The sequence below is a fragment of the Tachysurus fulvidraco genome, chromosome 18 (genome assembly GCF_022655615.1).
Source record: "Tachysurus fulvidraco isolate hzauxx_2018 chromosome 18, HZAU_PFXX_2.0, whole genome shotgun sequence".
Taxonomy (NCBI): domain Eukaryota; kingdom Metazoa; phylum Chordata; class Actinopteri; order Siluriformes; family Bagridae; genus Tachysurus; species Tachysurus fulvidraco.
This window is the reverse complement of record NC_062535.1, coordinates 4165948-4192082: the sequence shown is the minus strand read 5'-3', so window position 1 is coordinate 4192082 and position 26135 is coordinate 4165948. Positions and strand designations below refer to the sequence as shown.

The window sequence follows — 26135 nt, the reverse complement described above, 5'->3', positions numbered from 1 at the left end:
AATGCGATGTAAATGAGAGGCGGCTGTGAATGTGGATTAGAATAGGAAAAATTACCATATTTGCATATTGGCGATAGCCTGGGAAAACCTCCGCATTGTAAAATCGTGCCTATGTACTGTATAGTTTTGAATTTTACATATTTTCCTGTACTGACATATATTTCTTTTTTTCTCATTGATCTCAAAATCAGATTAGAATACATTATTAAGCCCAAGGGGAAAATTGGTTTCGTTACTGTTGCTCCAATATATATTAAAAAATAATAATAAACTAGGATATGGGATATGTTTTCGATAAGTGTAACACAAGTATGAAGGATTTCCTGTGTTGCTCTGTGTCCACTTTGCTTGATTGATTCTGCAACTGAACGTACTCCTGTGTCCGTCTGGGATATCATGGTAGCTTAGACAACATCCTTCTTTTGTGACACAGGAAGAGTGGCAACAACAGAATACTAGAACATCTTCAGCATCGTCCTGCAAATGTTGATGGACCTCATTCACCTCAGAAAATTATAAATGGCTTCAGAGTCCAGTCCAGTTTATTATTAATGTGAACTCCCAGGTATTTGTAATCCTCCACCATGTCCACAGAGACCCCGTGGATGGAAACAGAAGAAAAAAAGTCTCACTCAGAAAAGTTCTACAATTTTTTTATGGTGAAAGTGAGAAAAATGCATTTAATTTAACTCCATTCTATAGAATGACACCTAGAAATCACCTGCTTTTGTAGTTATAACTATAACAAATGTGCCAAATTGTAAATAACTCCATATTTTCATTCATTCATTTTCTACCGCTTATCCAAACTTCTCGGGTCATGGGGAGGCTGTGCCTATCTCAGGTGTCATTGGGCATCGAGGCAGGATACACCCTGGACGGAGTGCCAACCCATCACAGGGCACACACACACTCTCATTCACTCACACACTCACACACTACAGACAATTTTCCAGAGATGCCAATCAACCTACCATGCATGTCTTTGGACCGGGGGAGGAAACCGGAGTACCCGGAGGAAACCCCCGAGGCACGGGGAGAACATGCAAAGTCCACACACACAAGGCGGAGGCGGGAATCGAACCCCCAACCCTGGAGGTGTGAGGCGAACGTGCTAACCACTAAGCCACCGTGCCCCCCGACTCCACATTTAAAATGAGAGTTTTCAAATCAATTTAATTGGCAGCATCATCCACAGGTTTCTAAAATTCACTCGGCTCTGTATATTGCACCATGTCAGATGTCACCATGTCAGACTTACAACAGCAAGCAAACTAGCTAACGAACCAAAATTACAGTGAATGACACCTGCCCCCTTACCATTCACTGTAATTTTGGTTCGTTAGCTAGTTTGCTTGCTGTTGTAAGTTAGGTTAGTTAATCAAAACAGCATCTAACTTCCTGTAATTTAAATGTACCGAGCTGCTACGGCAACCAAATGTCCGAGATTCGATTCTATCATCAGATAAGAAATAATCCGTCATTGCTTTCGTGTTGATTTTGTTAAATTGTGTATCTCACACTCACTCTCTTGCATGCAGAGTTACTGAAAGCACAAAGAGACAAAAATAAGTAAACTGGAGCTAATAAGAGAGGTGACAATCATCACGTTACCTACTGTATCTAGTCGACTCACTTCCTCTCAGTTCATAGGTGACGCATGACCACACCTCCAGTTTCTGGTGAATTCTTAAAGAAACGTCAAAGTATAATACAAGAGGAAAGAAAAGGTGTTAGAATTCAGGCAAAGCAGCTTCTAATGGGTTTTCCTCACACTAAATCACATGTATAATTAAAACAAGACCGGGCCTAAACAGAACCCTGAGGTGCAGTAAGTCATACAGTCTATAATGTAATTTACTACAAGAACTGGAATTTCAGTAGACTTCGTTGAGCCTCATGTTCTCTTTGGGTTAGATTGTTTCAACTGGAATTGATATTTAATAAAAAAAAAATAATAATAAGTAGAGCAATTTTGTACAGAGATGACATTCTGGGTTATTTTGACTTTTATATAAAAAAAGAAACAGCATCCAATTTGCTCCAGCTCTTATTTATACTCCTGCTGGTATGCGACAGGCTTCTTCAGCATATTCCATTAAAAAATTGCATCCATTACTAAGAAAAGGGTCGGATATATAATTATATTAACATTTAAGGATGTTGATAACATCTGTAGTATTTGCATAATATTGGGTCTCATATACCGTCTTAAAAAACTTGCAAATACTTACAAAAACTCTGCGTCGACATACAACCATAAGCAAAAGTAAATAAAATATTTACTTAGTTCTTGAGCATATCTACAGAAAGAGAAACCGTACACGATCTGCCCCAAACTCATTCCCACGTCCCTTTGGTCTTATGTCTCAGTGTGATTACAGAAGAGAACAGGAATGAAAATGGTGAAAAATATGAACTGAAGCACCTCAGAAAACACTGAAGATGCTCAAATATATATATCACATAGTCATGTGCTGTTTTTCTTATCGATCGCCATTGCAGCATGTTGGGACTTGGGAGACAAGCCATCATCTGTCACTCGTGCTAATCAGCTCTTTTGGTGAGGAAGTTAGCTTTTAAAGGTCAGCCACTTTGTTAGCAAAGGGCTTTTGCTGTCAGAAGAATATCTAGCATCATTTACGCCGTTTTGTACTTTTTCTACGTGACAATACAGTACATTTGACTGACCCTCTGATATTTACAGCATATTTACGATGGTCTTTTATCGATCGAAACTACAGAGAGGTGGGAATTCGGGGACGAACACAGCTCCATTCTTCATTGATCGTTCAGCAATGAAGACAAGCTATCATCTAATCAGCTGCCGTGACAAGGAACTTTTAAACATTGCTCATTTTTAGCGAAGGTCATTAGCTGTCAGAAAGGATGCTAGCAGCAGCAGGGAATTGGGAAAAAGTTGCCAAGTACACAAATATCTCTAACTAAAAACAGATACTTTTTGCTTTCTCCAGCAGAGTTCACTTTCACAGATATAGGATACAGGTATAAAGGAAGGATGACACCGGAGCTTTTGATATCCATTTAAAATCTGTACATTTGTTTTGAAGACTCGTATAGGAAATGTGCAGAATTAACAGCACAGGTTTTAATAAGAATCAGAGAAAAAATATTGTCCAATCAGGTCTTAGGGGAACTTTTTACAATTTACTCTTGTACCTAAAGACACCTCCAGAACTATTGGAACATCCAGACATTTCGTTCTTTTATTTTCGCTATAAACTGAAGACATTTGGGATCGTGATCAAAACACGAACATGAGAAGTGAGGATAAAATGTCAGCCTTCATTTCCTGGTATTGTGTATATGTGTTTAACTACCAACAATTCCACATCACGTTTGTAGTATTGCAAACGTATTGCAAATATATCAGTCTTTAGCCGAATCTGCCTCGTTGGGTCGATTGTTTAAACAATGAATAACTCCGAACATCTAATATCGGGTTTCAGTTTCAACTATGAGAAAGTTGAATTTGTTGTTAAAAACAATAAACCAACATATGACATGGGTCCATACCCTAGAAGCCACCTCGCTCTACAGTATTCGTTTGCTCTTGCCTGATCTTCTTCATGCTTTTTGTCGATCTCCTGTCCCTTGATAGTAAACATTTTTTGCTCTGGATGTTCAGCAGAACTTTGTATCTCTCTTTATAACAGTTGCTGTCAGTTTTTATTTATCTTCTTAATTCGATTTAATCCTGATATGTCAATGTTAAATTTAGAAAAAGCCTCAAAATGAAAGGATATTTAAATTGACACTCTTACTGCTTTTTAAAGAAACAAAAATCTGTCTGGTCAATGGACATGACAGATTTAGAGGAAAGACAAAAATTTTTTTTTTACAAATCACGGAATTTAATCGAATTAGTCACTGATTTTCATACAGGTTAGTATACGGTCTAGTGAGTCAGTCTAGCGAGTCAGCATCGACAAGCTCCACAAGATTTGAGAGACTGACTCACCAGAATGTAAACATATATCTCCTAGCGTCAAAACCTGCGAGTAAATCGAGCACACGTCACGTTCGAATTGAATTTCCTCTAAATTTGTCACACCAGAAAGGAATCGCTTCATTTTTTTTCCTTCAGGTTTAAAACTCATCTGTTATTTCCCCTGTAGCGTAAACACACACACACACACACACACACACACACACACACACACATTCTTGATGTTATTGACTAAATATTAGATCTGTATCCAGGCTGGGACTTGTACTTTCCTGTCTTGCTTGATTTCGATTCCACGGCTTAGGGTTAATTTCAGAGACGAGTCTTACTCGCTGTACATCATATATCGCTCGAGTGTGTTATTTATTTGTGTGTTTTGCATGGCTGCAGGTTTGTGCTAATGGCCTGCAGGGAATGTGTAATTGGATCTCTTTTCATTTTGGCGGGAAATTGCCTGGTGATAGATGCGGTCAATTACGAGCCACTGAGAGCCTCCTTGCAATCTCTCTCTCTCTCACTCTCACTCTCTCTCTCTCTCTCTCTCTCTCTCTCTCTCTCTCTCTCTCTCTCTCTCACACACACACACACACACACACCCATGCAGCCAATTACTCTAAATCAGAGTGCTGCTGGAAGACAGGCTTGTGGAAGATGCGACTTTGATCCACAATTAGGAAATGTGCTTCACTTTTATTTCTTTATAGTAAAAAAGAAAAAAATGACATTATGGTATGCAAGAGTCACAAAACTCAGCAGGTTTCCTCACAACACACACACAAAGCCAGGTACGATCAAATATGCAAATGAGTTCGAGTCGGCGTTAAATGTATATGAGGTAAAGCTTGAGCTGGCTAGCAAAAGCTAAGTATTTTGTATCTGACTTAATGCTAATTCTTCTTTTGCCTCTTAATTAATGGGAGTTTATAACAAAGTAATCTAAAAAAAAAGAGAAAGAGAGAGAGAATTTCCCTGCTAATATGCTAATGTTTGTGTAGCTTTTTTATTATTATCGTACTTCAAACGCATTACAGTTTATAACATTAATATTAATATTGTTTGAAAGCTGTCTAGTTACTAAAGTCAAAAGGCTGCTGCTTGCTAAGTCACTAATCACCTAGCAACATGAGCACAGCAGCTAGTGCAGCTAATGTGGATAAATAATATGCACTTCAGGGCCTGTATTCATAAAACATTATTAGTTAATACTTAACACTTTCTCCTAGTGATTCTTAGAAATGTGGGTTTCAACTTAAAGTGAAAGAGAAGATCGTAGTACAGATAAAAGTACTTCATGAAGGATCTTTAACCTTTAAAAGATCTGATAAGGTCAAAAGGTGTTAGGAGAAGTGAGAAGGTTGTTAAAGAGGTTTAAAAGTTTCTTTATCAGAGGAGATGACATGGAAATGGTTTATATGGAATAGAACAGGGCATAGAAGCCTTTATTTTCACCGCATATACATTACTGCACAGTGAAATTCTTTTCTTCACATACCCCAACTAAGGAGGTTGGGGTCAGATTGCAGGGGCAGCTATGATACAGCACCCCTAGAGCAGGGAGGGTTGAGGGCTGTGCTGGGCCTTGATCCTCCGATCAACAACCCAGAGCCTTAACCAGTTGAGCCACCACTGCCCCATTTTCGTATATCCCAGGCCATTATGAGGGTCAGAGTGCAGGGTCAGCCATCATGCGGCACCCCTGGAGCAGGTGAGGTTAAGGGCCTTGCTCAAGAACCCAACGTAGACGTCTCAGCAGCTTGTGGCCTTGAACCCCGACCTTCCGATTAGGAACCCAGCGCCTGGACCGCTGGACCATCACGGTCTTCACGTTAAAAGGGTGAAGAGGGAGAAGAAATGTATTGTACACAATATTTAATAATGATAGTGAGTTAATGATACAGTTGATACAGTATTTTTGTGACCAAATCATATTACAGATAACATCTCATATATATTCTGCCGCCATTTATAGATACTCTAACATCATTGAAACAGAGTTGAAATGCCATACCATAATTTGTCTCTATGACATTTCTGCGCTGTGTCGGAAATGTTTACATTTATATTTACATTACATTTATAACATACAGATGTTAGAACATCTCTAATATGCTCGGTCACGAACGTAATCCCTACACAACATAATATTATATATTATAGAGACAAAGTGAAGGCTTATAATAGACCAGAATTTAAAAACCCTCATTTTTTCATTAAGTAACTACATAGAAAACTTGTATTAAAGTAGAGTGATCATTTCTTAGTGTTATTCTATTAAAATGATCGGATAGCTGTTTTTTTTTTTCCACACAGAGTCCATGACGCTGCACTCCATCACAGAGGTAGACGAGTGAAACGCTGTGACTGCATGCTCTCTGGCCTCAGCGCTCAGCCTCGTTGTGGAGGTCATTTCACTGTCCGTCGCTATTCGACCTCCATTTTTCACTCGCTGCTCCTGCTGAACTATACACACTGCCTCGGGCCACGGCTAACATTCCTCTCTCTCATACATTACTCTGTCCTTTTGGGAGAAATTTCAGTGTTCAGGTCCAAATGGAGTTCTGACGGAACGGAAAGTAATGCAGCACGAGCACAGCAACGCGTGACAAGGCTGTGACGGTGTAATGAAATGACGATGCTGAAAAAAAAATTAAAGTGGCAAACCATAACAAGGCAGCGATGCATGAAGAGCCACTAACAGGGTCAACACACGTAATGATGCAGCAATGCATACGAATGAACGAACCTATTCAGGTTATATACATCTATACTGTAAATCCGTTGTGTTTACTTCTATCTTTCATACTAGGAATTACTTACGAATGTTTCTGCTAAGGTATAAATTAAAGTCTTATTTAATAACCTGGTATGTCAAAAAAGTTTCATTTTTTCACTGAAAAAAATGTTTTACTTCCTAAATGGTTCAAAAGCTGCAGGATAAGTAAAAATGAATCATTAGCAGGAGAGTTGAAGTGTGTAAGTTTGTGTGTGTGTGTGTGTGTGTTGATTTGTTCTGAAGGAAAAATGAAAAATGTGGAGATACAAATCATGTGTGCTAACAAGCTTTGTGTAAAATTTTTTTGTTGTTTGTTTAATATTAAGAAAGGACATCTGAGTTTTTTTTGTCAGCCGTGAATGAGCACCCCCTCTGCCTCACCTCAGTAAAATACTTCACTATGTAAGGAAGAGCCGTGTAAAATGAGTCGTCTCATCTGCCTCCCCAGATGGCAACTCCACATATTTAAAAAAAAAAAAACATCTTAGCTAATTTGCAAACACTGTCTTAAGTTTATATTGATAATGCTAATGCTACGTTTCCCTGTTTTCCGTGCTGGTGCTAAATGCTAAATTTCTGGTTCTCCTTGCTAATGCTGATGCTAGGTTTTCCTGTTTTCCCTGACAGTGCTTAGTTTCCCCGTTTTCACCTTGCTAGGTTTTCCTGTTTTCTGTGCTGTTTCCCCATTTCATTTTTGCTAATGCTAATGCTAGTTTTTTCCTGTTTTACTTGCTAATGTTACTTTTCCCTGTTTCTTTGCTAATGCCAATGCTAAGTTTTACTATTTTACAATTAAATTTAAAGTCAAATGTTACAATTTGACAGAGATTTAATGATGCTTTCTCTCTCTCTCTCTCTCTCTCTCTCTCTCTCTCTCTCTCTCTCTCTCTCTCTCTCTCTCTCTGTTTCTCTCATTAAATCTCTCTCTCTCACATAACTAAAAGCCTACAGCCACACAAATCTACATTATCTTCCTCTCTCTTTTTCTCCTCTCATTTATCTCTCTCTTCTTCTCTTTCTACATCAGGCCTTTAAGTAATGAAGAAATCTCTCACTCTCTCTCTCTCTCTCTCTCTCTCTCTCTCTCTCTCTCTCTCTCTCACACACACACACACACACACACACACACACACACACACACACACACACACACACACACACACATTCTCTTTCCCTCATGATTCATCTCTCTATCCTCTCATCTCTTCATACCCTTATCTCTGCATCCCATTCTATCGTCTGCATCTTCTCCCTCTATTTCTTCTAACTATTTCACTCTTTTTTTTTCATTTCTCTCTCCCTTTATTCTTCTTTCTCCTGTAACTAAGTGAATCAAAAGCATCCAGCCTCAGATCTTCACCCCCCCCCTTTTCTCTCTCTTTCTTTTTCTGTCTATGAAAATGGCCATTTTTGCACTAATTAGTCAGGTTTTTTTCTGTCATTTGTGTGGCAGCAAACTTCTGAGATGCTACTGATCATCCAGACATGACTTCCCTCCCTCGTTCACTCCCTTGTTACCTCCCTCCCTCCCTCATTCCCTTTCTCCTTGCACTCTTCCATCCCAGTGAAAGCCAAATCAGAGTTTCTTCTCCTTTCCTTGTTATTTTGTGGGGGGATCTGTGGAGTGGGCATCTCTCGGCTCTGCTTTGTCCCAAACCCCGAAAGCAGTAGGAGGGAGACGTGTGGTACTCTGATGAATAATGATCGAGACATGCGTCACTCTGAGCCACGGCTTTCTGAACCCCGCCGCAGGCAATTACTTTGTTTTAGCTTCTGAGGAAAAAAGAGAAAGAGATGGGAGTGGGATCGAGTGCAGAGGAAAGGAGGGAAAGTGAACAGTGCCATCTAGTGGAGGACCTGCCATGGTATGGTGAGAAAATGGAGATGAGCTAATGGCTGTTTGTGTTTTAATCCTGCTGCATTCTGGGGATTGTAGTTAGATCTTGATTTCAGCAACGAGAAACTTTAAACTGATTTTCTCATTTTCACTTGTTTGAGAAACAACAGCATCTGTTGACACCTGTTTCCAATGATGATTATTTATACAAATTAGATGGTTTATTTGTTGTCAAACTGCTCCAAGCAACATGTAGTTCTTTGTACTGTGTGGAAAAATATAAGACCTCAGCTCCCTGTGCGAGGTGTTTTAAGGAGCAGTCGTATATATACACAGTTACGATCCCTGTCATATAATACTCATGATGTTTGTCTGTATAAAATGGTATCTAATATAATCTCTCCTCATGCTTTTCTTTCTGAGGGTCATTGTGGCAAACATGCTGAAAAGGTCAGCTGTATCTCCTGCCCCAGATTTCAGCTCCTTCTATTTTATGCTCAGACCTTTCAAACCAAATGTGAAGCACAATCGCTCCAGCAGGTTCTCTGTCTACCTTCACTAAATTGTTAACGGTGGAGTTTGCATGAATGCTCCTGTACCTTCAGCCAGATACTGTAGGTCCATGAATGGAAGAAGGTTCATGCACAATACAGATGGTTTTTCAAATCCCATCTTGTGGCACCAAGAGATGGTTCCAGCTCCAGTTGTGTTCCTCTTCATGAAGATTTCGAGAAGATGCCAACTCCATGTGGTCTTTGTGGACAACAACCTCACAATTAATACACAATTGTCAGACTTTATCTGACAATAGAAATAAGATGATGCATAATACTACTCTGTGGTGTTTATAACAGTTTATAATTAGACCCTCCAGAGTCTGGTTCCTCTCAAGATTTCTTCCTCTTCCATGTAAGGGAGTTTTTCCTCACCACAGTCGCCTCATTCACCTCAGGTTTGTTCATTATGGATAAATACAAAGACAATTAAATAGAAGTCAAATATTAATTGTGAACATTTTGTACTTCATTTCTTATGTTCTGTAAAGCTGCTTCGAGACAATGTTCGTTGTTAAACGCACTATACAAATAAAACACAATTGAATTGACTCTGTGACGAAAATTATCGACTCTTCAGTCTCAGCCACTTCAAGTTGACGTCTGTGAACTGAGACAGAGAAGAAGCAAATGAATTAACAGACTTTGATCAATCACGCTGAAGAGTGACAGGTTCGAATTTCCTCACTTTTTTTTTTTTTTTTTGGCACGACATTCACTTGAGCTAAAAATACCCTAGTGTTTTATATATTTTTCAGTCGATAGCCAGGGCAGGAAATCCACTTTGCACTCAGATCAATAGGTAAGGGTTTCCTGTCAGGAAGAATGGCAGCCTCTTTAGTCATTCAGTGGCCGAGTTGAGAAGCGCTGAGCTGAGTACTTCTAGCACTTTTCAAAGTAGGGCTTTTAATTTCACAAAATGTAGTGAGAAGGATTAGCCATTATCCTATAGGGTGTTTAAGGGAGCAGGAGAAACAGAGAATGAAGATGAAATAATAGATTAAAGTGCTGTTTTATTTTTTTTTTTAACCAGAAATGCAATTTCTTTTCTTACTCTCGCATTTATCGTGTCTTGTATCTCGTGTCTAGTGAAAAGTGCTTATCTGTGAGCTCTACATATTCACAGATCAGGCTTTGTGTGAGTCTGTGCGTTTAAATCCCAAGCTTTAAACCCGTCTTAACTCTCGTCAAAAAACAGAAGTGAATAAATTGCGAAAGCGAATGTAGCTTCGTGTAGCTAAGAAAGAGCTATAAACAATATGAAAGCATCTGCAGCGTAAGCTGAAGAAGAACAGCGGGGTTCAATATTATAGGTCTGATTTTCATTTCTCCTGATTTTCAGTATGAAATAAAAAATGAAGCCTTTATTTATGAGAAGACAAAAAAATTCAGGTCAAACACGTCCACTTTTACATATAAAATGTGCCTTCATCTTACACACACACATACATACACACACACACACACACACACACACACACACACCAAATACAAAGCTAATCATGTGACATCAATGGTAGCATCTTGAAATTTATTTTTTTTTTGTCAACAAAAAAAGGTCCAGCTTGATTTATTGACCTGATTACTGGAAGGAAATCCTTAAAATATACAAATGACCATTAAAACCATCAGAAACAAATGCTGTTTGCTGCCTGAATTGTTCCTCAGGTTAAAATCGATCAGGACTGAATAAATGTTTATTAGCAGATCGGAAGGTTTTCTTGTATATTAGTATCAATCTCTAAATCAGGTTCGGAAGAGCAGAGACCTTTATACAGACCTCAAGACTAAAACTCCAGGCATGTAGTGTTGTGTAAAATAAGCAGTAAATATGGTGCAGTTAATTACACTGCTAATTAGCGGTTTGTTTAATACACTACGTCGTGGGAAAAAAAATTAGCACTTTGCTACACTAATGGTCTGTTCATGTTGCCTGGAAACAGCGAATTGTTTCATATGCCTCAGCCTGTCTCATCCCGAGAAGTTATTTTATCTTCTCTCTGTGTTTCAGGAACAATGCTGTGTGTTTGTGTTGCAGACATAATGGCAGACTGAATGAGTATGAGTCATGGAGCAGAATAAATCTGTGTGTGTGTGTGTGTGTGTGTGTGTGTGTGTGTGTGTGTGTGTGTGTGTGTGTGTGTGTGTGTGAGAGAGAGAGAGAGAGAGAGAGAGAGAGAGAGAGAGAGAGAGAGAGAGAGAGAGAGAGCACTTCCTAAAGCTGAGGCTCATATTAAACAATATTTTATTAGCACAGCTCATTCTGTAAGCTCTATAGCATGGGAACTAAACAGGACGTAGCGGTTTAAAAATAAAAAAGCTTTTAATTAGCCGCTATGATCCAAAAAAAAAAAAAAAAGAGTTTTATACACAACACTCACTACACACCATTAGTCATAATTAGTCATAATTGAACATCCTGTAACCACCAGTTGCTAGCTTTCACTCTTTATTAGCAAGTATTGAGAAGTTAATTTGATTTTTTTTAAACCACATTTTTTAATAATATTTCCATCACAGTAACGTGAAGGATGGACAATGTGTCACACAGTTAAAACCAGTTCATGTAAGAAAAAAAAAAGTGAACTTTACATAGCTTCTGTCACATTCATGAGATCTGAATTTACTACTCAGGATCCAGAAGGTGAATTTCACGGCTGGAGCTTTAGTGAAACATTTCATTAACTTTGATTAGAGTAAGAGGAATTAATAAATTTAAAAAAATAGTGCTTAGAGTTTTATTCCAATCACTGACAAACACACAGAGTTCATTACTAGCAGCGATCAGTAACAGTGTGTTTTTCGCTAATCCACCGCTAATTTTTCTCACAGGAATTATTTTTGATGAATTTGAGATAATAAGGTTTTGATTATTATAGACATTCTCAAAACCACAGTCACAAAAAAAAAAGAAAAATCTTGGAACATATTTTAGGGCCTTTTTACACCCGGTCACTTCATGTGTTTTCTCTGATCCGATAGATATCTGATTTGTTAAAACTGTTCCATTTACATTAGGCCAAATACATGTAAATGCGTCTTGGCGAATCAGATATCGATCCGATCTTTCTACTCCCGCCCAAAATGCAAATATATTTTACCTCATTTCTGGGGTAATTGGAACACTTTGGTGTATATACTTAAATATACTTCTGTTTCTATATGTTTTACAAAGCTTTTGTTGGACGCTTTCATCGCTCCAAAGAGCAATAAGTGCCTGCGTGTCATCAGTGTTATTTGTTTCTGGCACGATGCACGACTCGTGAGTCACCTGCGAGTGACGTACTTCCGTTTGGGAGGAGTATAGTGCTGATGTATGTGGCTTGAACAACCACATTAATTTACACCTGTCCAGTTTCATCTGAAATGCGTCCCAGACCACCTCCTGAAGTGGTTTGAACAATCGGATTTATATCCGTCTCGAAAACATTTCAGAGGGCCTTTAGACCTGGTCTTTTTACCATCGGATAGCTATCGGATCACAGAAAACGCAGGAAGTGACCAGGTGTAAAAAGCCCCTTATATGATTCTCTTGATCACGCTACAGAGGTTTATTTTTGTTTGTTTTGTTCCCAACACATACTGCAATGTTACATTACCTCAGACTGTTACAAACTGCTGTAAGTGAAGAGTAATAATAAATAAAACAAAAGACTGAAAATTGACAACTGAACATCAGACATTGCTTTTGTGGTTCAAAAGAAGCATTCAAAAAACTAATGAATCTGGCTTGGATAAAAATGATGGTAAATCTGGAAAAGATGAAATCTGAAAAATAAAATTGACCATAAGGGACGTGTTATATTCAAGTGTGTCCTGTAATTAGTATCACAGGTCAATGCTTTGTGTTTTTTTTTTCCCTTTCTTTAATGGAAGGGTACCAACAGTTCTTGAAACTGTTGTGTTTTGGAAGTCTGTTCGTTCTCTAAAACACACCGAGGTCACGACCCTTACCTCACCATGCTTGTGTATAATCCGCCGCTCTTCTGATTCTGCCGTCTGCATGAAGATGAGTCCTACTGTGCTTCTGATGCGCCGCACACCAACACTGCTTTATCTTTGTCCGTCATGAGAGCTGCGAGACTGATGCCTTTGGGTTTATACTCTGAAAAAAAGACTTCAAGAGAATTCACTCTGAGTCGTAAAGTTCAGCACAGGGTGTGTTTAGTTTCCTCAAGTGGCACATTATCAATGTCTTCCTTCAGTCTTTGGTCTTAGTTGCAGTTCTAGAGAAAGCTTGATGCCCTGCTGAGGTTTTGTGTGAGGAAAAGTGACATGATGTCTCATTTGATGTATCTTCAATGCAGAAGAAAGAAAGAAAGAAAGAAAGAAAGAAAGAAAGAAAGAAAGAAAGAAAGAAAGAAAGAAAGAAAGAAAGAATTCAAATAATTTAAAAATGAAGGTAAAGAAGAAATGAAAAGACACTGCGAGACCAATTTATTGTCTGTATAAATGTCTTGAACACTGAATCACTGAATTTATTTATCACTGAATCATCGAATCACTGAGTTGTTGAATCACTAAATCATGTAATTGTTGAATCACTGAATCACCTAATTGTTGAAACACTGAATCCTTGAATCACTAAATTGCTGAGTCACTGAATTGTTGAATCACTGAATCATCGAATCACTGAATTGCTGAGTCACTGAATTGTTGAATCACTGAATTGCTGAGTCACTGAATTGTTGAATCATTGAATCACTGAATTGTTGAATCACTGAATCACTTAATTGTTGAATCACTGAATCATTGAATCACTGAATCACTGAAACATCACACCTCGTTCACTATCGATTCGTTCTTATTATTAATTAGATTTCCAGTTCACACCTATTTTAGGGCATGTTTCTTTTTCACCCTTTCAGTCAGGTAACTGATCCTTTTTCTGTCACGCTGCTTAACACTGAATTTGGTTTTAAATGAAAGCTCTGTTCTGTTAACAGCTCTCCATGACAATTCATTCTCCCTTTAGCATGCTAACCATACTGACTTTAATAACACTACGTTCTATTTTTAAAAAGTGCTTGTTTAAAAGCACACACTCTAGCCACCGGTCTCCTCTTCTGAACCTAAAAGCTAACCTGTTTGACCTATTTCTATCAATACAGACAGTGGTATTGCTATCTGTTCAGCTTTTCTCTCTGTGTTTCATGGATAAGTCATTGTAATTCGCACCCAAGCCATTTCCACTTTTCTCTCTCGGGTTTCAAATGTCCGCTCACTCTGTAAAGTACCTTCCACTGAGAGCCACACGGGGAAACCAGACGGGGGTCTAAATTAGCCTCAGCATGTGTTCGCAATAAAACAGCATGTAACCAAGCCATAACAGCTGGAGTGGGAGTATTGACCAACACACACACACACACACACACACACACACACACACACACACACACACACACAGTAAAGAGTAGAACCTGCTGATTTTGACTTCTGCTAAAAGGAAGTTTGATTATTACAGACATGAAGCGGCGAAACACACAGGATCGGATTAATGCGATCCATTATGCTAATGCTAATGAGGTTTTATGGTGGGTTACACGAACTTTGGTAGTTTTGGACTGTTGATAAATTCTGAAGAGATCAGCAGAATAAATGTATTGAATTGCTAAAAGAATCTGTACAATTTCTGAAAAATCTGTAATATTTCTATAATCTTTGTGTAAAAATTTTTATAATATTTCAGTAAATGTAAATTTCAGTATCAATTTGTAACATTTCTGCACAATTTAGCAATTTTTCTGAAACGTTTCTTAAGTTTGTAAATTCGTAATATACATGTTATAATTTATACAGCATTTTTGTTTACTTTCTTTTCTTCTACTTTTGTTTGTCCATTTGTTTGTTTTGTTTCACATTTCTTTAAATATCTGAAATATTTCTGTAACACTTATTATATTTTCCCCTTCCCCCTTTCGGGGAAAAACATCACTAAAGTTTCTCGATACATTTTCTGCGAATCTTTTGTCTGAAACAGCTGTAACATTTCTATAAATTTCTGTATAGATATTATACAATCCCTGTGGAATTTCTATCCATTCTGTGGATGAAAAAAATAATAATAATAAGGTATGTTGTAGCAGTGTAAATGATTTCAGATATAATGGTTTCCAAGGTCTCGTTCAAAACCTGCAACTTTTTCCCCTTTGTAAGTAACCGCATTGATTTGAGACGTTTCTATCAGACAAAATTGAAATGTTGGAAAACTCACAGCCCAACGCTTTGCTCATGTTAGCCTTCGAGACCTTTCTGATGAATCCGTAGTGAATGTGTTGTAAAGCGCTGGAGTCGTAGGAGTTTATCGGTGTCCTGCAGCAGCAGGTTTGACTTTTCAGTGAGAGGAGAGGATTAAGTGCTTAGCATCAGAAGCCTCGGCCGGTGCGTTTACTTGATTTATTGTGTCCTTAGTGTGGTACTTGAGCCGGTTGGGGATATTTGAGGAATTAGAATACTGTATGATAGAATACTATAAGGATTGTTATTCAATAATAATAATAATAACAATAATAATAATAATAATTTTGTATTTGAATAAAGGCTTCTACACACCCAAGAAATAAACAGTATGTTAAAAACAATGTTTGGTTAAAATACAATTAAGGCAAGGCAAGGCAAGGCAAGTTTATTTGTATAGCACATTTCATACACAGAGGTCATTCAAAGTGCTTTACATAGAAATTAGAAAACAATTCATAGGAGAGAAAAAAAATATATGAAAAATAAGAAACACACGATAAAATCGTAATAAAAACAAAGAACAATGAAAGAAAATAAATGTGATTTTAATAAAAAACAGTTTAAAATGTGTTAAAAAGAATAAAACAGGAGTAAAAGTGATTTGGATAAAAAGTGCAGTCAGTGTGAAGCAGCTCAGCGCTCATTCAGTAAATGCAGAGTTAAACTGATGTGTTTTTAATCTTGATTTAATCTTGAAGCACATCTGATCTCTTCTGGAAGCTGATTCCAGCTCTAGGTGGCATAATAACTAAATGCTGACGCACCTTAAGTGCAATTAGGTGAAAGCTGCTCATATCACACACGTATACTACTGTATATGTGACGCACACAGAAAAGATCTCGGGGTGAGGTAACATTCTCTAGACTGTTCCTACTGGTTGAATGTAAAACTAAATCAAATAAAATGTGCTACGGTTTTCACTCACTGAGAACTGTTCAGTCCATCAGAGACTTCGTATTTAGCTCCCAAACTTTGGAAGTCTTCCTGGTAGTGTTTAGGGCTCAGACACACTTTCCCAGTTTAGATATAGATTAAACCGATCTCAATAGTCAGGCGTAAACATAATACATACCATAATCTTGTGCTCTAATACATTTTGGACCTTCAGTGAGATGAGGCCAACCATGTGAGGATCCTGAGACATCTAGAGATGTTCCAGCTCCAGTTGGACTCTGCTTCCTGAAGATTTCAGACAATCTAAGAGGAGATGCCAACTCCATGTGGTGTTTGAGGACAACCTCCTCCTCGTCAATACACAATACAGTTTTAAGTCTGGTTCCTCTTAAGGTTTCTTCCTCTTACATCTAAGACATTTCTCACCACAGTCACCTCAGGCTTGTTCACTGGGGATAAATATAAACACATTTTAATACAAGTCTAATACTTATTTTCGAACTTTTAGTATTATATTTCAAATGTTCTGTAATTCAGGGGGCACGGTGGCTTAGTGATTAGCACGTTCGCCTCACACCTCCAGGGTTGGGGGTTCAATTCCCGCCTTCGCCTTGTGTGTGTGGAGTTTGCATGTTCTCCCCGTGCCTCGGGGGTTTCCTCCGGGTACTCCGGTTTCCTCTCCCGGTCCAAAGACATGCATGGTAGGTTAATTGGCATCTCTGGAAAATTGTCCGTAGTGTGTGAGTGAATGAGAGTGTGTGTGCCCTGTGATGGGTTGGCACTCCGTCCAGGGTGTATCCTGCCTTGATGCCCGACGACGCCTGAGATAGGCACAGGCTCCCCGTGACCTGAGGTAGTTCGGATAAGCGGTAGAAAATGAATGAATTAATGAATGTTCTGTAAAGCTGCTTTAAGACAATTTCCATTGTTAAAAGTGATATAGGAATACATTTTAATTAAATGAAACACGAGTGAAGCTTTTATTCTTTTTTGTTTTTTGAGAATGATCCACTGAAATCCTGAGGTCTGTGTTTCACGCTTGCTACTGCTGTGGATGAGCAAAGTATCACACACACACACACACACACACACACACACACACACACACACGTAATCTCTGATTAGATATTGATCAAAAATGTCTCCTTGTCTCGAGCTGTTCGCTGAATTTGTCGGTCATTTTTGCAGAAAAATAAGCTGCCAGAAAATTCCTTTAGACAGACACCACAAAGGCATGTACACACAAACACACCACACAGTGCATGGATACAGTGTGTGTTAGCGCCCTCTCATGGCTGAAAGATCTGAAAAATAACAACTCTTAGTTGCTGAGTCATGCTCAGAAAAAAAGATTGAAAGAGAAATGAATTTAAAATAGATTTAAATCTGTTCATCCCAAATCCTAGAAACATCCTGCTTGTTAATTTCCTAGTTAGCCATTAGAATATGCGATTCGCTCATCGGAATCATAGAAATTGTGATCGATGTGAGCTTTCTGCTGAAAGATTCTCACTAATCACACTTACAGTATACGGACAAGCAGAAACGAATTGTGATCTATTTACGTCCCAGAGGTCTCGAGTTTGTTCAAGCTTAAGGGTTTCGTCTGAAAGCTTACTGAATATGCATTTCAATTCAATTTATTTGTAGAGCGCTTTTAATTATTCACATCGTCTCAAAGCATCCTCTCATCTTTCCTGATGAAGTCTTTAAATGATTGCTACTAAAGACCAGACCATACAGCTGACTGACACAACATTGGTTCAAAGAAGACATGACAGTCTGCGAGTGGCTCCATCCCCAACAATCCCATGAGTCCCTGGCTGACCATGCAGATCGATCAGGTGAAGGACAAAGTACATTATGTGCAAAGTGCAGACAGGGACTCTGGCAAGACTTGCTATGACAGCATAACTAAATGGCAAGAGCCAGAATGTGACAAAGACATGAGGGCTTCCTGGGATGTAAAGCGTCCCACCAGTCCACAGTCTAAAAACCTGAGCGACTTGCGAGGGTGGTGAGGAGACAACGTCCAGACATCCTACAGTAGTTCACCAAACACCATGATCTATGACCATGAACCCTCCAGATCTGCTCCTTTACCTAAAAGCTATTCATAAAAAGCTAAATAACTGTGTTTCAGGCTGGACTTAAACACTGAGACGGTGTCTGAGTCTCAGTGTTTAAGTCCAGGCTGAAACACAGTTGTTTAGCTTTTTATGAATAGCTTTAGTTTGATCAAAGTACAGTAGACGTGACTGATCATGAAAAAACAAAAGATCTCTCAGATACTGTGGTGATCTTTAAGTGCTTTATAGGTTAGTAACAGTATTTTATAAGCAGTGCGAAATTTATAAGCCAATGCAGTGTGGATAAGATATGGGTGATGTGTTCATACAGTATCTTCTGCTTCTAGTTATTACTCTAGCTTCTGCGTTCTGAACTAACTGGAGCTTGTTTATGCTCCTAATGAAATATCCAGACTGTAAAGCACACATCTAAAGCACGGTCAAGATTTAACACTGGAAATAATCAGTTGTTTATATAATAAAGATAAGAATCAAATAATTAATGATTTTAAATCTCGATTTCTGCAAAAGCTCCTGCGGTTCAAATAAAACCCGTCATCTGGAGCTTCCTTCATTTTTACTCGCTTATCCTTGTGTGTGAGAGGCAGAACAGATAAAAACGAAGGAAGCGGTATGCATCTGTTATTCAAGGATAAGTAAACATCCCTGTGGCCTTGACCGTATCACCCTTATATGTTCAGGTGCTGGACGAATCTGAAGGAAACATTGTGATGTGAAGTGGAAACTTGACATCATTCTACTGAACATAGCTTTCATTTAAAATATTATCAGCTGTCAGAGCTGAAAAGGGTTCCATCCAGTTCACAGCGTTGGCAATTACCCTGACAGCAGACTGTAAATTATGTGGTGATGTTTAAGGACACGGCAAAATAGAAGACCAAAGCAACACTCGATCTAGCAGGAGCATATGCAGAGTTACAAAAGTGGTAGAAGTGTGTGATTTTATCTGTAAAAATCCTCAGCAAAGGGGGATTTGAGAGGATCAGGAAAGATCAAAGCTCAACTTCTTTAAGAAAACTAAAAGTAAAAGTTAATTAGAACTCTTTTAGTATTAAAATTCAATTAGAATTTTTTTTTTTTCTTTTTTTCACAAAAAAGTTAATTGCTGGAAAATTTTATTGCAGTACAACATTGCTGTTATAATGATCTGCTTAAAAAAGCACATCGCATGTACTTCTTGAGTGGTCTCAAGAAATCGCATCTGTCCCCGGGGATTTTAACGCGATTCTACCCTCTGCACCATCGAAAGCATCCTGACCAACTCCATCACCGTATGGTACGGAGGCTCCACTGTGTGTGAACGTAAAGCCCTGCAAAGGGTGGTCAAATCCGCCCAACGCATCACTGCCACCCAACTACCTGCCATTGCACAGAGCTCACAACATTATCAAGGAATCACATCCCATCCAGAAGGAGATACAGGAATCAGCAGGTTCAGGAACAGCTTTTTTCCATCCACCATGACACTACTGAACTCTACACTACACCGCTAGATCACTACAAAACAAACACAAAACAAAACACTGTATATAACCTCTGTACAATACATGTACATATTACATAGTTTGTTTTTTTACTCCTCATTACATCTGCACTGTTTTTTATCTATATGTATCTTTATATCATTACAGTACATTCTGCCCAACATTTCACATTCATCTTTGTGTATATATATATATATATATTGTTTATTCAGCTTGCTAACTCCTTAAATGCCTGTAATTCTGTAATTTCTTCTGTAAATATGCTAGATATTTATCTGCACTTTTGCACGACTGCTACATTTTGCACTTCTGGTAGATGCCAAACTGCATTTCATTGCTGTGTACCTGTACTATGCAATGACAATAAAGTTGTATCTATCTATCTATCTATCTGGGAAATAAAGCATTTACATGCATATGGAGAGATTCATTAAAATCACATTTATTTATATTTAAACATTAAAATGTATTTTTTTTGCATTTATATTCATTATATATATATATATATCACACATGTATGTGTATATATATATTTTTTTTTTTTTCATTATCTCTCGAGAAAGGTCAATTGTGGGACTGCCAGCTAACTGAGGAACTGCAGCTTTCTAATATTTCACACCCGATATAGTATGTGTGTAATACCGCATGACCACAAGGTGGCAGCAAATCATCAAGATTCACCAAGGAACAACACAAGAAAAGGCATTTCTGTTCTTAAACTACTATTCTTTGAATAGAATTACTTGAATTAATATATTACTTGAATATGAACATAAATCTCTCCTTTTTTCTTTAAAAGTTGAATTACTAGCAATACATTTCTATTGAAGGTAAATGTATCTCGTGCCTTTACTGAATAATTATTTTTGAGTAGTTTGGTTTTAAATGCTTCTTAAAGTGGTGTGTATTATAAAAAATTTGACCACAAAAGAGCTTCAAAATATATATCGGAAATTGAGTTATATAATAAAAAAGTGTGTTGTTTGATAGTGGAGTGGTTCAGGTCATCGCTGATGGGAGAATCGTCATTAAGAAAACACACAACGTAGCTACTCATCTTATATCACGTTCTGCATGTCGTACCAACCTAATTTCCAGCGGAAATAATCTCATTATTGTGCAATTTAATTACACAGATTGTGATGTGAATGACGTATTGTTTGCAGACGCAGGTGCCTATTTACGACTGAGCTACAGAGAATGGATAAAGAAGGCAAAGAGACATCTTTATATATTAAGATACATTATATTTAGTATTAAAATAGTTGCGTAATCGGACACCGACCCGGGGATCGTCTAATGTTGCAGGTTTACGGGAGGAAGACCGTTGTTCATCTTGACCTTGCTTCATTATCTGTATAGCCGTTCTGAACCTCTGGCTTCTTGTACCCAGCAATTGGGGCAACATCATAGAGTATCCTCTGAATTTCTGTGGTGAATCATTCGAGACTGAAAATAAAAAACACAGCGTACATATGCTTTTGAATCAGGTGTTCAGAGTGTCGTGCCTCACTTCAGACGATTCAAAATTAAAAGTGCTGTGCATGATATTATATTTGAGATTTATAACAATAACACTGAAATTCACAAGTGTAAATAAGTGTAATAAAAGATATTAGTCTCTCTTTCGTTACTTACTGCTGACACCTGCGTCAATCTTCGTCGTCCAGCTGTGCTTTTTGGAGTCTCCAGGATTGGTATCCTGGTCTTCTGTTCCAACGACGATTCTCTACACACACACATAAAAAACCATGTCAGAGTGGATTCACACTTAGCTATGAGCATTATATATTCTGTTCATATTCATTATAGATTCTGTTTATTTAATTCTGTAAGGTAGTGTTTACTTTTAAGATCTTCCGCCCAACAGTACAAGTGAACATTGTGTAAGCATACTTTAGAAACCTTTTCCTTTATTTGGAAAGAAGCTCTTAATAAAATACAACCAGAATATTTATTTCTTTGGATTTAACTGACAGACCTTTTTGGGGTTTGGTGCTGCTGGAAGTCTGGGCTCCAAAGTCTGGGGTTTTATATAAGGGTTCTTTAAACACTGCTCCATCTCACAGTATCCGGTGCTCTGCTCTTGCTCAGTCTTCTCTCTGACCCTCACCTAGTGCAGGTATCACACTCAGTATACTGGGTAAGTATAAGTATTCTGGGTTAGGTGTGTGTTTCTATACGTGTTAGTGTATGTGCATGTGATCATATCAATCTCACATCTTCTCCCTTGATGTAGCATTTGAAGAGTTTAACAAAGTTCATCTTCAGCTTCTGTGGTTGCTGGATGAAGTCTGAGCAGGTTTGGATGTCAGCCTTTATCCTCTCCACCAGAATCCTTGTGTTTCTGACCTGAAGATCGATGCCAATGGTGGTTAAATTCACCGGGAATATGAGTAATAATATTAAGTTGATTATTATTCATGATAAACAAAGCATATTGTGGTAAAACAAACATTCTGTCTCTCTGTGCACAGCTCAATTTCCTTTACTTTAAGCTTCTTCCTCATTTTGAGCAGCGCCTCCTGGTTCCTGGCATTCAGCTCCTCAGTTTCAGCCATAAGCTAAAAAAAATGTTTTTTTAAAAGTTGGTACACCCTTCCACTTGCAAACTTTCATTTCATTTTGACTTATTAGGCCTTAATTGATTCGTTACTCAATTCTAGCCTTCTTATATAGATGCTGTAAAAAAAAAAAATCCTAGTCGTATGCAAAAGTTTAGGAGCCCCTGACAATTTCCATGATTTTCATTTATAAATATTTGGGGTGTTTGGATCAGCAATTTCTTTTTTTTTTTGATCTATCGAATAACTGAAGGACACTAAAGTAATAAATATTTCAGTAGTGAAATGAGGTTTGCAAACCTCAAGCGACTCCGTTTGTGGCGTGTGTACAGAAAAGGCTTCATTCGCATCCCTCTCCCGTACAGCTTCACCTTGTGCAAAGTGCGCTGAATTGTTGAACGATGCACAGTGACACCATCGGCAGCAAGTTGATGTTGTAGGTCTTTGGAGGAGGTCTGTGGAGGAGATGTGAACTCCATGTGATCTTTTGCAACAATACAACATTTGTTAGACTTTGTATTTTATAACCACACCCTCCAGTGTCACCCATATGAGGATGAGGTTCCCCTTTGAGTCCGGTTCTGTTCTGTGTCTATGTTCTGTAAAGCTGCTTTGAGACAATGTCAATTGTAAAAAGTGCTATACAAATAAACCTGAATTGAAGAGAAAAGTCTGTGGGCTGTTTTTGACCTTTCTCACCATCCTCCGCCTCTCCAATATATTACGTGGCCTGCCACTTCTGGCCTTAACAAGAATCATCCATTTCCTGAGACACTGACAGCTTATATCTCTGCAATAACTTTATCTAGCCTTCCCCTAAACCATAATGTTGAACAATCTTTGTTTTCAGGTCATTGAGAGTTATTTTTAAGCCTCCATGTTGCCACTCTTCAGGGAAGAGACAAAGAGAACAACAACTTGCAATTAGCCACCTTATAAATACCTTTTCTCATGATTGGATGCAATTGTCTATGAAGTTCGAGGCTTAATGAGCTCACCAAACCAATTGTGTGTACCAATTAATCAGTGCTAAGTAGTTACAGGTATTTAAAATCAACAAAATGGCAAGGGTGCCCAAATTTATGCACCTGTCTAATTTCATTTTGATGCATATTGTGCATTTTCTGTTAATCCAATAAACCTCATTTCACTACTGAAATATTACTTTAGTGTCCGTCAGTTATTCGATAGATCAAAATGAAATTGCTGATCCAAAACACCCAAAATATTTATAAATGAAAATCATGGAAATTGTCAGGGGTTCCTAAACTTTTGCATACGACTGTACATTCTGGCATCCTGTTAAAGTCCTCACCTTTCTGAAGAACAGGATTTTCTCTTCAATCCTTGTCTTCACTGGCTCGAGATCGGGTTCAGCCGTTCGTCCAGTCAGCCTGTTCTGGCCATGGATCAGACCATACAGCTGGTTGTTGATGCTGGTCAGCGCGACCTCATTCTCTATTTTGTTCTGTTCATGCATTTCAACTATATCTTGGAGGTTAATTTCCTGCATACATAGAACAAAATCCCATTTAATTGTTTTGTAAAGTGTAAAACTGATGTAACACATGTCAGCGTGAGGAGCCTCACCTGCTCCTGGAAGGTATTGTTTAGTTTCTTGTCCTTCCTCAGACTCTTGAGTTTCTTCCCATTCTTAAGTTGATTATGTAGCCTTTGCATTTCCTCCTTTAGCATGTTGAACTCAAAGTTCTGGAGCCACATCTCTTCTTTTATTTTCACGAACTGCAACATTTTATCACAAACAAACGCACATTAATTACAACATGGGTGTGTGTCAAATCACGTCACTGCTCACGACTGCTAAAAACAGATTATGCACTCACTGTCCATTCAGATCATTTCATCACAAACCTGCTGCTTCATGAGATTCATTTTAGTTTTAAGGTCACTGCAGGTCTCTCTCTCGGCCTGGAGTTCCTGTTGGAGTCGGGCATCGTTGAAACCAGACAAAAGTTTCGCCTGCAGTTCCTTCACCATCGCCTCAACCTGCTGCAGCTTGTCTTTTTGCTGTAAAGTGAACATGGAGAAAGAAACGTGTACACTGGCGAACACTCCAAATGTACTGATGCTAAGGCTTGACTCACAATGGATCCCTATTACCCATACAGTATATCACATTTAATAAATGCACATCAGGGGCAATAATGTCAGCCGTACTTTCAATATGAATGGTAACTCTGCCTCTGCTTCCCTTAATGTAGGCGCCCTACCTAGTACACTATGTGTCAGATTGGGAGCTAGAGTAATAATACAATTACAATAATGGTCAGCGGCATGATGTGTTGATGAGGAAAACCGAAAGCAGAACATCAGCATGGCTTCGTTACCTCCTGAAGCTGCTTATCACAGGCCCGCTTGATGTTCATTGTAAGGAAAAGGTTGTCCTCTTCCTCATTCAGTTTCTCCATGTAATCCTTGCGCAGCTCCTCTATTTTCTTCTCCAAAACCTCTTGTTCTGTAAAGGCTTGAAATATCTCGTGTACGTGCGTATTTTCTGGGAACAAAACGGTTATTGTTTTATTCATTAATCGTTGTACTGCAGCTGAGCTTTTAAGTGCAGTTCAGTTGAGGAAAACAACAAAACCTTTCAGTAGCACCTAAGATCAATTCTACAATTAAAACCTGTTAATCTATACGCTAGAACAGTACTCAGAATGGCTCATTTCAGTTATACGAGCCATTCTGAGTACTGTTCTAGTGTATAGATTAACGAGTGCATTTACCCATATCGTCCAACTCTTTAGCATGTTTCTCCTTCATCTCTTTCAGGGTCTTTTTGTAAAAAATCTTCAGTTCCTCCTTCTCAGCATTCAGTTTCTACAGTGAGATATATACTGCTTTATATACTACTTATTTGATTACTGTGCTTGAAAAATACTTAATAAATAAGAGACTATAAATGTTCTGACCTCAATTTGGCCTTCAAGAGCCTTGATCTTCTCGAGGAAGTTGCTCCTGAGTTCTTTAAGCTTCTTCTCATAGTCTATGTGACTCTGATGGGGTTTAAACTCCATCTGTTTGTTGTCCTGCATGGTGACTGAATGCTAATCTCGGCTTGGCAGAAAACTCTTAATAAGTATCTGCTCGAAGCGTCGGAAAAGGTCCTAACGGCACATAACCACGGTTTATAAACCCTACAAGACGAATAAAGTCACCCCGAAGAAGTTATTACGGTAAAATATAATAATATCGGATTTATAGTAGTGCTAATTGCTAACTTTGTTAAAAGGTCTTAGCAATCATGTTTGCACGCGCGCACAAGAATGTGTCAGTATCAAGAAGACATTTATGAAGAAACAACAACAACAATATTAATATTTATTATTATTATTATTATTATTATTATTAAATAATTATTTATTAACATCTGTCAATTTTTTAAAAAATTATAAAGCCATTTTCACTTTATTTTATTTTTTACACAAGAAGTAATCATTATAGTCGATGAAAAACAATTTTAAATAGTTTGAATTTGGATAAAATTACCTTAATATCGCATAAAGAAATAGATGTTAATCACATTGAACTCCGCGAATCGATTCTGATTCGTTCGCTGTTCCATATCGTAATCACGTGGTTACCTAGCAACCTCTATTGAGTTTATCAGAAGCGCCCGTTTGTATAAACCGATATTTTTGATGCATCACAATCTCACAAATGAATCTTCGACTCTTTTCTGTTCCAATCAAATTCACCACACGAAATGC

General features: G+C 38.1%; 1 protein-coding gene across 2 annotated transcripts; it reads right to left on the bottom strand.

The window, feature by feature from the left end:
- Positions 1-19480: 19480 nt before the first annotated feature.
- LOC113648652 (CAP-Gly domain-containing linker protein 1-like) lies at positions 19481-25648 on the bottom strand. 2 transcript variants are annotated; one of them, XM_027155937.2, is made up of 12 exons: positions 25338-25647; positions 25152-25245; positions 24756-24922; positions 24280-24435; positions 23998-24150; positions 23723-23914; positions 22300-22407; positions 22064-22195; positions 21825-21956; positions 21482-21572; positions 21129-21292; positions 19481-19856 (listed from the first exon to the last, which is right to left on the bottom strand). In XM_027155937.2, the coding sequence occupies exons 1-12, from the start codon at positions 25458-25460 to the stop codon at positions 19854-19856; spliced, it is 1515 nt and encodes a 504-aa protein (XP_027011738.2). In that variant the 5' UTR covers positions 25461-25647; the 3' UTR covers positions 19481-19853. The 2 variants fall into 2 exon arrangements, with proteins under 2 accessions (XP_027011738.2, XP_047658865.1); XM_047802909.1 differs by lacking the exon at positions 19481-19856 and having other exon boundaries at positions 21070-21292; positions 25338-25648.
- Between the last annotated feature and the right edge of the window lie 487 nt (positions 25649-26135).